The sequence below is a fragment of the Suncus etruscus genome, chromosome 9 (genome assembly GCF_024139225.1).
Source record: "Suncus etruscus isolate mSunEtr1 chromosome 9, mSunEtr1.pri.cur, whole genome shotgun sequence".
Lineage (NCBI taxonomy): Eukaryota > Metazoa > Chordata > Mammalia > Eulipotyphla > Soricidae > Suncus > Suncus etruscus.
In genome coordinates this window covers 51,802,189-51,812,394 of record NC_064856.1, presented here as the reverse complement: position 1 = coordinate 51,812,394, position 10,206 = coordinate 51,802,189, and the positions used below count along the sequence as shown (strand labels likewise).

The following is a 10,206-nucleotide window of genomic DNA, read 5'->3' as shown; positions in this document are numbered from 1 at the left end:
TCTGTGGACATGCCTCAGGCCTTCCATGTCAGAAAGCCAAGGAGCCAGGTTGTGGCATTCAAAGCCCATGAGCATCAGATCAGAAGAGCTCTACTCTCATCCGCTGGAGTGGAAGACTTCATTGGCTGAGAATAATCTTCTGCTTGAAAAGATTCACTAGTTGACTTTATTACTTGCTCTTGATCTGACCTAAATCCCTTCTCCCTCCACCCTCTGGCTTACTATTAATTTTGAGCCTGAATCAGGGCCTTCAAAGCAGTAGCTTTCTCCAACATTGTTCAGTTTGAGAGGCGTTCTCATCACTATTGAGGAAAACAAGCACATTCTTTGGTCGGGGAGAGGATGTGTGTTGCTAGGTGTCGAAATTGGTCTCACATGCAATATTCTACCAGTGAACTACATCCCTGGCCCCAGTTTTATCTTCTTGTCTGAGGGGAGTTAGCACTGAGTGTCAGCTAAGACCTGAGATACTGAACTCTTATTTCTGGTTCTAAAATCCACCCCTACCTCGGCAATCCATTTCAATGCTCAAACTAGAGTAGCTAAATGGAGTGAGGTGGGCAGGAGAGAGGGGCTAGAATCAGCACACAGATGAATACATGTCCTTTATCGAGGGTGACAAAACAAAACAAAACCCCCAAACATGTAAAAACCCAGGGTGCTAGAAATACAAACTCAACTCATCCAAATTCAAGCTTGCCTAGACCCCGGTCACAAACCCTAATGAGGTGCCATGAGCACCAAGTCAGGGAGAGGGCAACAGGAGGTCAAGAGAAAGGAAGGGAGGAGGGCCTCAGAGGCCTCCTAGAGTGATCACCCTCACAACAGTACCTCCACCTTCCCAGGAAATGTGAGGAGCCCCCAGGCCTTGTCCATCTGACCCCCACCCACCCCTGGGCAGGGCTTCAGTCCCAAATGGTTCAACCCTCCTTTGCTCCATCTTCACTTGTTTCAGGCTTCTAGCCTTGCTCTCCTCCTCCACATTCTTCTGTGATTAGTAGCAGGTTAGGTAGGGTACTGTACTGTATAAGCCGCAATGAGGCTGGGGGCCAGGGGAGGTGGGTGGAGACAGAGTGAAGAGAGGAGGAGAAGAGCTGTCCAACGACCCTCCTCTCTTCATGGGATCCCAAACTGTACCACCAGCTCCTCTTTTGCATCCACACGGATCTGAGAAAGTGCACTGTAGGCGTAAGCAGCTATCCTGGAGACCTGAGGGAGGAGTGGGAAGGACAGAGGATGGGTAAGGGAGATCAAGAAAGCAGGGGCAACAGGTTATAGTATTATATGCAATTTTGTAGGAACTGCAGTAATACAGAATTGTCAAGAAAACTAAACTTCAGCCACATATTAGATAGTGTTGGGCCAAGTCAGGGTTAAGAGTTTGTTCTCAAGGGGCCAGAACATTTATACAATAGGTTGGACACTTGCCTTGTACATGAACAACCTTTGTTCAATCTTCAGTGTCCCATATGCTCCCCCAAGCCTACTAGGAATAATTTCTGAGTGCGGAGCCAGGAGTAAATCCTGATCAACCGGTGTGGCCCCAAAACCAAATTAAAACAAAAAGTATGATCAAGATGTAAGGGCAACCACCTGTGCTCACTTTGTAATCATGTCCTGACTTTAACTTCTTGCTAGTCCCTAGATCCTGCCAGGACCACTTGGACTGACTCCCTGAGAAGTTACAGGAAAGTGCCCTAACTCCAATCAGGGCAAAATCATTTTCTGCCTCTTGATCATATGACTATACCTTTATCTTGTTCCCTTCACATCTTGTCAAAATGTAGGGCAATGTATTGTTTTACAGCAGATTACAGTTAATCTTGTTGGCTCTCTTTTTTTTGTTTTGTTTTTGGATCACACCCAGCAGCGCTCAGGGATTAATCCTGGCTCTACGCTCAGAAATTGCTTCTGGCAGGCTCAGCGGACCATATGGGATGCCGGGATTCGAACCAACGTTCTTCCGTGTGCAAGGCAAACGCCCCACCTCCATGCTATCTCTCTGGCCCCCTTTTTTTTTTGGTTTTTGGGTCACACATGGCAGCGCACCGGGGTTGCTCCTGGCAGGCTCAGGGAACCACTGACCTTCTGCAGGCAAGGCAAACGCCTTACCTCCATGCTATCTCTCTGGCTCCATCTTGTTGGCTCTTAATTGACATGCTGGAATGTGGTTTCACGGTATAAAAATGGTCATAGTCTTGGAGTAATTTGTCAATGATTAGATGCCCCAACCCACAGCGTAGTGTATGGGATGAACAAATAAAGCTTCTTGTCCATCTCTGATTTAGCTTTAGGCGAACTTGAACATAGCAATAGAGTGAGAGAACTGACATTAAGGTAGCAGTCAAAGGGAAAGGCAAGGATAGGGAAACCATGAGAAGGAGGGTAAGAGACTACTGATTGAGAAGAAGTAAGAACTAGGCTGAGTATGAGCCAGAGTGCTTAGGCCCACTCCACAACCCTGTCCCCACCTCTGCAGGCAATGGGGGCACTGTGGAAAGGCACAAGGAGTGGGCTGGAGGCTCACCTGCTGCAAGTCAGAGAAGGGGATGGGCTCGCTGGCCAGCACTTGATGGGGCTGGCTGGTGAGAGACGGCAGCGGTGGCAGCTTCTTCCAGTGGGTCAGGCTGCTGCTCAGCACAGCCAGGCGGGTGCTGGCCAAGAAAGAAGGGCAGGGTGGACTGACACCCACAGACTAGCCTGCCCCAGCTTGTCCAGACCAGGTCAGTCTCCTTCCCCCCAGGCCAGAGAAGCAGTGCACTACACTTAGTCTAGGCTCATCTCCCATGACCTCCCACGACCAGAGTAGCAAGGCAGGCAGGCAGGAATGTTGCCCAAAGCACCAAGTGATCTGTGGTCAGTCCCCGGTGCCCAGACTCAAAACTGGAGCAGAGTATAAGGGGAAGGAGGAGGCCACCGGGCTGAGGGCAGCACCAGGGCCAGGCACTCACCTATATTGCCGTGCTCGGTCCATGTATTCATGCTGCTCCATGCCCTGGGAGTCAGCAGCAGACACATCGATGATGTTGCTTTGGGGAGAGAAGACAGAAGTCATGACAGGTGGCTTGGAGAGGGACAGAGAGGACATACAGCCAGTGCCAAGCCTATGCTATCTGACACCGGTGTCATGGCCTGTCCACTGGAACAGTCCGGGCCCAAAGCAGCTCTCCCACCGACCTTGTTCCACTCCTGTACACTGGGTGCTGCTCCCAGAGTCAACCTTTAACATGGTGTCTCAGTTCTGTGATGCTCACCTGGCTGTTTTGGCAAGAATGGAGGACAGCAGGGCCTGCTCATCTGTGCGAGCAGAAGGCAGGCTGTGGTAATTGGGCTCAGCTCCATTAAGGGCTTTGGTAGGAGGGCTGCTAGGCAGAAGCAGCTTCCGTTCTTCTTGGTCCTACGAGACACCATGAAGGAGAAATCAACCCCAGGTCCCTTAGTCCAATCTATCATTTCTCAGCTTTCCTCTCATCCAGGTCTGACTTTTATTACCAAAAACAGCATTATTAGGAATAATAAGTGCCTAGCTGCAAATTATACCTGTCAAAACTCATTTCCTGCCAGCCCTTAGGAACTCAGCTGAGTTGGTGGCCTGGAATAAATTTAAATGGAACCAAGACCTAGAGTGATAACACAGTGGGTAGGATGTTTGCCTTGCATGCAGCCATCCGTGGTTCAAATCCCAACATCCCGTATGGTCCTCCCAGAGCCTGCCAGTACTAACTTCTGAAAGCAGAACCAGGAATAACCTGTTAGTGAGTGCCACCGGGTGTGGCCCAAAAACCAAATAAATAAATAAACAAAATAAAATGGAACCGTGTGATTACAGAGGCCGTGGAAAGCTGGAGAGATGTAAGATGCACAAACAGATACTCAGCAACAGTCTTGATGCCTTAATAAGAAACAAGCTAGAAACTACAGGGTGGGTGGGCATCAAAGAAAATCCTGGCCTGGGCCCGGAGAGATAGCACAGCGGCATTTGCCTTGCAAGCAGCCGATCCAGGACCAAAGGTGGTTGCTTCGAATCCTGGTGTCCCATATGGTCCCCTGTGCCTGCCAGGAGCTATTTCTGAGCAGACAGCCAGGAGTAACCCCTGAGCACTGCCAGGTGTGGCCCAAAAACCAAAAAAAAAAAAAAAAAAGAAAAAGAAAAGAAAATCCTGGCCTGCCTCATTCCCAGCAAGGTGCACTGCCCCAGGTGGATAGTCTTCAGTGGTGAGTCCAGGCCTAGGGGAAAACAGAATCAACCTCACCCTTCTTCCATTATCTCAGAGCAGGATTCCACCACCCCAAGGGCCCTAAGTCCAAGCATGCAGGTTCCTTCTACTCTTCTCTCTCTCTCTCTTTTTTTTTTTTTTTTTTTTTTTTTTGCTTTTTGGCCCCCCTGCCCCACAGTGATGCTCAGGGGTTACTCCTGGCTATGCGCTCAGAAATCGCTCCTGCCTTGGGGGACCATATGGGTGGGTGGGTGGGTGGGTGGGTGAGTCAAACCACAGTCAGTCCTAGATTAGTGCGTGCAAGGCAAATGCTTGCACCATACCACTGCTCCGGCCCAAGGTTCCTTCTACTCTTGTGGCCACCCCTCTCCTCGGATTCTCTGAGCCTAGAACCACTGAAAGGTACACCTGGGTACCCTGACCTGGATGTGTACATATGTGTGTATGTGGAATCCTCACCCATGCAAAGCCACAACAGTTCTTTAAGCACAGCTTCATTTCTACTAGCCTGTTTTCAGTTTTTGATTTAGAAAAACTCACCAGTGATGTTGGGGATAGTCTCAACTCACTGTTCAGGGAAACATGCAATGCTGAGGAACCCCAGACCCCCTGTACGCAGTGGCAAAACAAGCACCATTCAAAGACAGCCCTTGGGGCCGGGTAGGTGGCGCTGGAGGTAAGGTGTCTGCCTTGCAAGCGCTAGCCAAGGAAGGACCGCGGTTCGATCCCCCGGCGGTCCCATATGGTCCCCCCAAGCCAGGGGCGATTTCACATAGCCAGGAGTAACCCCTGAGCGTCAAACGGGTGTGGCCCAAAAAAAAAAAAAAAAAAAAAAAAAAAAACAAAGACAGCCCTTGAGCTCTCTCTTGCCCCCACAGCAGTCTTGTTGCTGCCAGTCTAGCATGATATAGTGCACAACTATAGTGCACCAGGGTCAAATCAAGTCTCCCCAGGCCTTGTCCTGCATAATTCTGTTTTTATTAATCCTGGTTCTACATCTGCCTTGAGCCCATCAACTGCAAATCCCTGCAGGCTTTGTGCTGATAGCCAATTGGATAAGGAACCCTTCGGTGCCCATCAGTATCCAAAAAGCAGAGACAAGGGGAAAGGGGGGCAATCCCAGTGAAAGCTGAGTCACCAAACCTGTATCAGAACCACCTGACTCCTCAGTGCTCCTACCCAGGAGCCAACCAGACTCTCCTGCTCACAACCCCACAGATCAGAGGCTACTTCCTCCTGGCCAGCCTGCCCACGTCCTGCCTCCACATTGCTTTCCCTTTTCAAGCAAGGCCTACTTAAGTGTTCCTTATTTCTCAAGATCAGCACAAGACAGAAACTGGGTGGCTGCCCCATCACCTCTTCTTCAACATGTACTTCACTCTCTGCCCTCAAATCTAAGTTTCAATAAAAACTATCATGCTTCACTTTATCAAAAAAAAAAAAAAAAAAAGGGCCCAGAGAGATAGCACAGCGGCCGATCCAGGACCAAAGGTGGTTGGTTCAAATTCCGGTGTCCCATATGGTCCCCGGTGCCTGCCAGGAGCTATTTCTGAGCAGACAGTCAGGAGTAACCCCTGAGCACTGCCGGGTGTGGCCCAAAAACAACAACAAAAAAAAAACAAACAAAAAAAGAGGGGGTTGGGAAAAATAAATACATAATAAATAAATAAATAAATAAATAAATAAATAAATAAATAAATAAATAAAAGAAAACATCTTGAGCACATCCAAAGAAATTCAGGCAAGTCTTGATTATTTGGATTTCAAGCCACAACCAGCTATACTCAGGGTTTACTCCTGGCTCTGTACTCAAAGATCACTCTAGATGGTGGTTATTACGAGTGGGCAGAGGGGTTCAGTAGAGATAGAGATATGGACCAACAAGCACCCTACACACTGTCCTTAATCCACTCTGAAATTCAGATGAGTCTTGTTTGGTTGGTTGGTTTTTGGGCCACAACCAGTGATGCTCAGGAGTTACTCCTGGCTAAGTGCTCAGAAATCACTCCTGGCTTTGGGGACCATATGAGACACGGGGGAGGAGGGGTGGAACCACAGTCCTCCTAGGTTACCGCTTGCGCCACCACTCTGGCCCCTGAAATTCAGATGAGTCTTAAAAGACTTGGAAGACAAGATGCTTGCCAAAGATAAGCAGGAGAACTGGCCCTATAATGACAAGTTTGTTTCCTATATGAACTTCTCTCCCTTCCCATCTACCTACTCAAGTGGAACACAAGGAAGGGTTTTTTTTTTACATCAACAATTGTTTGTGACTGAGTCAGGATCAACTAGGAATTAGAGCTGGACTTGAACATGTAAGTACGTGTACAGGCACACACAATCCATCCAGAACTAGCCACCTGGTCTATAGAAATAGATGGAAGAGTCATTTTTTCCCAGTGGATACAGCTCATGGTTTAGCATCAGAACAACTTGGCTGGTGTGGGAGTGATAGCACAGGGATAGGGCATTTATCTTGCATGCGGCAGAACCGGGACGGACCAGGGTTCAATCTCAGGCATCACATATGGTTCCACAAGCCTGCCAGGAGTGATTTCTGAGTGTAGAACCAGGAGTAACCTCTTTGCGCCACAAGGTGTGGCCCAAAAACAAACCATATAAAAAACTCCTTGGCTTAGCTATGTTACTTAACCTCTTTGAACTGTTCACTTTTTTTTTTTTTTTTTTTGGTTTCTGGGTCACACCCGGTAGTGCTCAGGGGTTACTCCTGGCTCCACACTCAGAAATCGCTCCTGGCAAGCACGGGGGACCATATGGGATGCCAGGATTTGAACCAATGACCTTCTGCATGGAAGGCAAACGCCTTACCTCCATTCTTTTTTTTTTTTTTTTTTTTTTTTTTTTTGGTTTTTGGGTCACACCTGGCAGTGCTCAGGGGTTATTCCTGGCTCCAGGCTCAGAAATTGGTCCTGGCAGGCACAGGGGACCATATGGGGCGCCGGGATTCGAACCAATGACCTCCTGCATGAAAGGCAAACGCCTTACCTCCATGCTATCTCTCCGGCCCCATCGCCTTACCTCCATTCTATCTCTCTGGCCCATTCCTCACTTTTAAGTAGACATTTCAGTACCTTTAAGACAGATGGCTGGCAGGAGTCAAAGAACTAATTCTGTGCTGGAGCAATAGGGCATTCGCTTTGTGCATGGTCAACCCAGGTTTGATCCCCAGCATCACATATGGTCCCCCTAACCCTTCAAGAGTAATCCTCAGTGCAGAGTCAGGAGTAACCTGAGCACCCTGGGTGTGGCAAAAAAAAAAAAAAGCAAAGAAATATGGGCTGTAAGATGAGCACAAGTTGCTGCCATATCAAGCTCATCCCTCAAAGTTGGAAACAGAAGGGGATAGCACAAGAGAGAAGAGAGATAGTACAGGGGGTTAAGACACTTGCCTGGCAGTTGGCTCACCCAGGTTTAAATCCTGGGTACCATATATGATCCACCAAGCATAACAGAATGTCATTCCTGAGCAGAGACTCTGAGCACCAGAGGATTTGGTTCAATGTCACCCCACAAGGAGGAGTCCATCAAGGCCAAAAATGGAAATTCAGAAGAGGAACAAGTCAAATTCTACCAGCTAGAAGCTTAAGTCTTTTCTCATAAGGCTACGTAACTCGTTTCCCAAGAAAACCCATACTGGGCTTTTAAAGACTATTATCAGACCAGTTTTCCCAGATGGTAAGAATATGGTCTCCTCTAACATGCTAGGCTGATGTGACTACAGGGAATAGGAGACATGAATCTGCCTACTGGGTATCTGAAATCTTACTAAGACCCAGTAACCACCCAAGCCTCCAAATAAGCATTTGCCTCAGCATAACCCTGGGATTGAAGTGATAGCACAGTGCTTAGGGTACTTCCCTTACATGAGGGCAACTTGGGTTCAATCCCCAGTACCCTATATGGACCCCAAAACACTAGGACTGAATAATGAGCACAGAACCAGGCTACGTTTTTGGTTTTTTTTTTTTTTTTTTTTTTTTTTGGTTTTTGGGCCACACCCGGTGACGCTCAGGGGTTACTCCTGGCTATGCGCTCAGAAGTCGCTCCTGGCTTGGGGGACCATATGGGACGCCGGGGGATCGAACCGCGGTCCGTCTCCTAGGCTAGCACAGGTAAGGCAGGCACCTTACCTCGAGCGCCACCGCCCGGCCCCTGAACCAGGCTAAGTTTTAAGCAATGCCACTGTGACCCCAAAACTAAAGCAAAAAAGGAACATATGGGGGGGCTGGAGAGATAGCATGGAGGTAAGGCGTTTGCCTTGATTGCAGGAGGACAGTGGTTCGAATCCCGGCATCCCATATGGTCCCCCGAGCCTGCCAGGAGCGATTTCTGAGCATAGAACCAAGAGTAACCCCTGAGCACTGCCGGGTGTGACCCAAAAACAAACAAAGGACGTGATAAAAAAAAAAAAAAACTACTTCCCAATTACTAGGGATATAATCCTATTTATTATGACCAACCCCCCTCTCCCCTCGCTAGAATGAGAGCTACTTAAGGAAACTTTCCTAGTCTAGTCCTACCCACTGTGTGTTGGAATAGAGAACCAGGTGTGGAACCATTAGAAAAGTGAGTGGCTAACAGTTCCAACTCACCCTGGGAAAAGGTTTCCCTCTCCTTGGAAGGCAGATTAGGGTAGAGACTGGGGAAAAGTGAGAATGCACCATTCTTAAAACTTCAAACTGTTCCTGTCTGTACAGTTCACCACTGCAGAGACATCAGACCAACAAGCCAAATGCCCAGGACATTCCCTCTGGGCAGCACCATGGGAAACAAACAAACAAACAAACAACTCCATCTTCTCTCTTCCTCCAATCCCACCAACGTTCAACCTGATTTGTGGAATCCAAGTCCCACACGTGGGAATATCTTCATTAAAACTCTTAAGTCTTCTACTGGCCAATTCAAACAGCCTCAATTTGCAGAAGCCTTTGCTGACCCCACACCAGCCATGACCCTTTTGGACAGAAGACTCAAGATTCCTGATTCACCTCCACAGAGATTATAACACCAGCCAAGAGCGAGCACAGGAAGGAGGGGAAAGGGCTGCTTCCCGGGAACTTGAGATTGGGATCCTCGAAACCATACAAGAGTTCACATGGAGGGAAAGGGACCAGGAGGGGAGCGGGTGCCTGCAAACCCCAAGGCAGGGAGACTGTGTTTAAAAAAAAAAAAAAAATCAAAGCGCCAGGCCCGCTTCCCTTCTGTCCCCTCTGGGCCCCCGTAGCCCAGGAGCCAGCCCAGCAGTCGACTTCCCCTGGCTGCAAGTTTTCTCGGCGCCCTTTGCCCCAGGGTCTCTGCCCGCTTTCCCGAGCCCCCGTTCGTCGCGGCCGAACCTGGTCCGAGTCCTCGTTCTCGCTGCTGTAGCAGCACCCCATGGCCGGGGTCGGGCCGGGCGCTCAGGCCGCGCGGAGGAGGGACGGCGTCCGCCAGGAGCCCTTCCGGTCACATGACTCGGGGCAATCTCCGGCGAGCAACCACCGCCCCCGTGACTGCCTGCCCCTTCGCGGAGCCCCCCAGCCGCGGCCGTGACTTCCGGTCCCGCCTCCCCACGTGATCGCCTCCAGCCAATGCGAGCTCCCAACGGCAACCCTGCGTGACCCGGCAGGAACACGTGACCGTGGCGAGGGCGGGGCGGGTCACATGACTAGGCGTCTTCCAGGTCCCTACTTTTTTTTCTCTATCTCACCGGGACCCTGGGAGCGAGCGTCTTGTGTGTGTTGTAGGTCGGCGTTGGTCGCATGCTGCCTGGCTGCCTTCTTGGACAGCCTTCTTGGGCGACTATGTAGCAGCTGCTGTCATGCACCGGTCCGAGGACGAGAGGCATCCAAACCCAACGTCATTTGGAGTGTCTCCATTGCCAAATGGAGAGGCAGTGTGTGATGCCCAGCTGGGATTCTGAGACATGGGGAAAGAAGGGACCGTAGACTTCCACAAGCTGAAGCGGATTTAAAACTCAATCCCAGAGAAG

General features: G+C 49.6%; 1 protein-coding gene across 1 annotated transcript; it reads right to left on the bottom strand.

Moving 5' to 3' along the window:
• Nucleotides 1–592: 592 nt before the first annotated feature.
• LAMTOR1 (late endosomal/lysosomal adaptor, MAPK and MTOR activator 1) lies at nucleotides 593–9,734 on the bottom strand. Its single transcript, XM_049780459.1, has 5 exons — nucleotides 9,572–9,734; nucleotides 3,255–3,397; nucleotides 2,952–3,029; nucleotides 2,528–2,654; nucleotides 593–1,209 (listed from the first exon to the last, which is right to left on the bottom strand). Exons 1-5 carry the CDS (start codon nucleotides 9,611–9,613, stop codon nucleotides 1,117–1,119), a joined length of 483 nt encoding a protein of 160 aa, XP_049636416.1. The 5' UTR covers nucleotides 9,614–9,734; the 3' UTR covers nucleotides 593–1,116.
• Nucleotides 9,735–10,206: the final 472 nt, after the last annotated feature.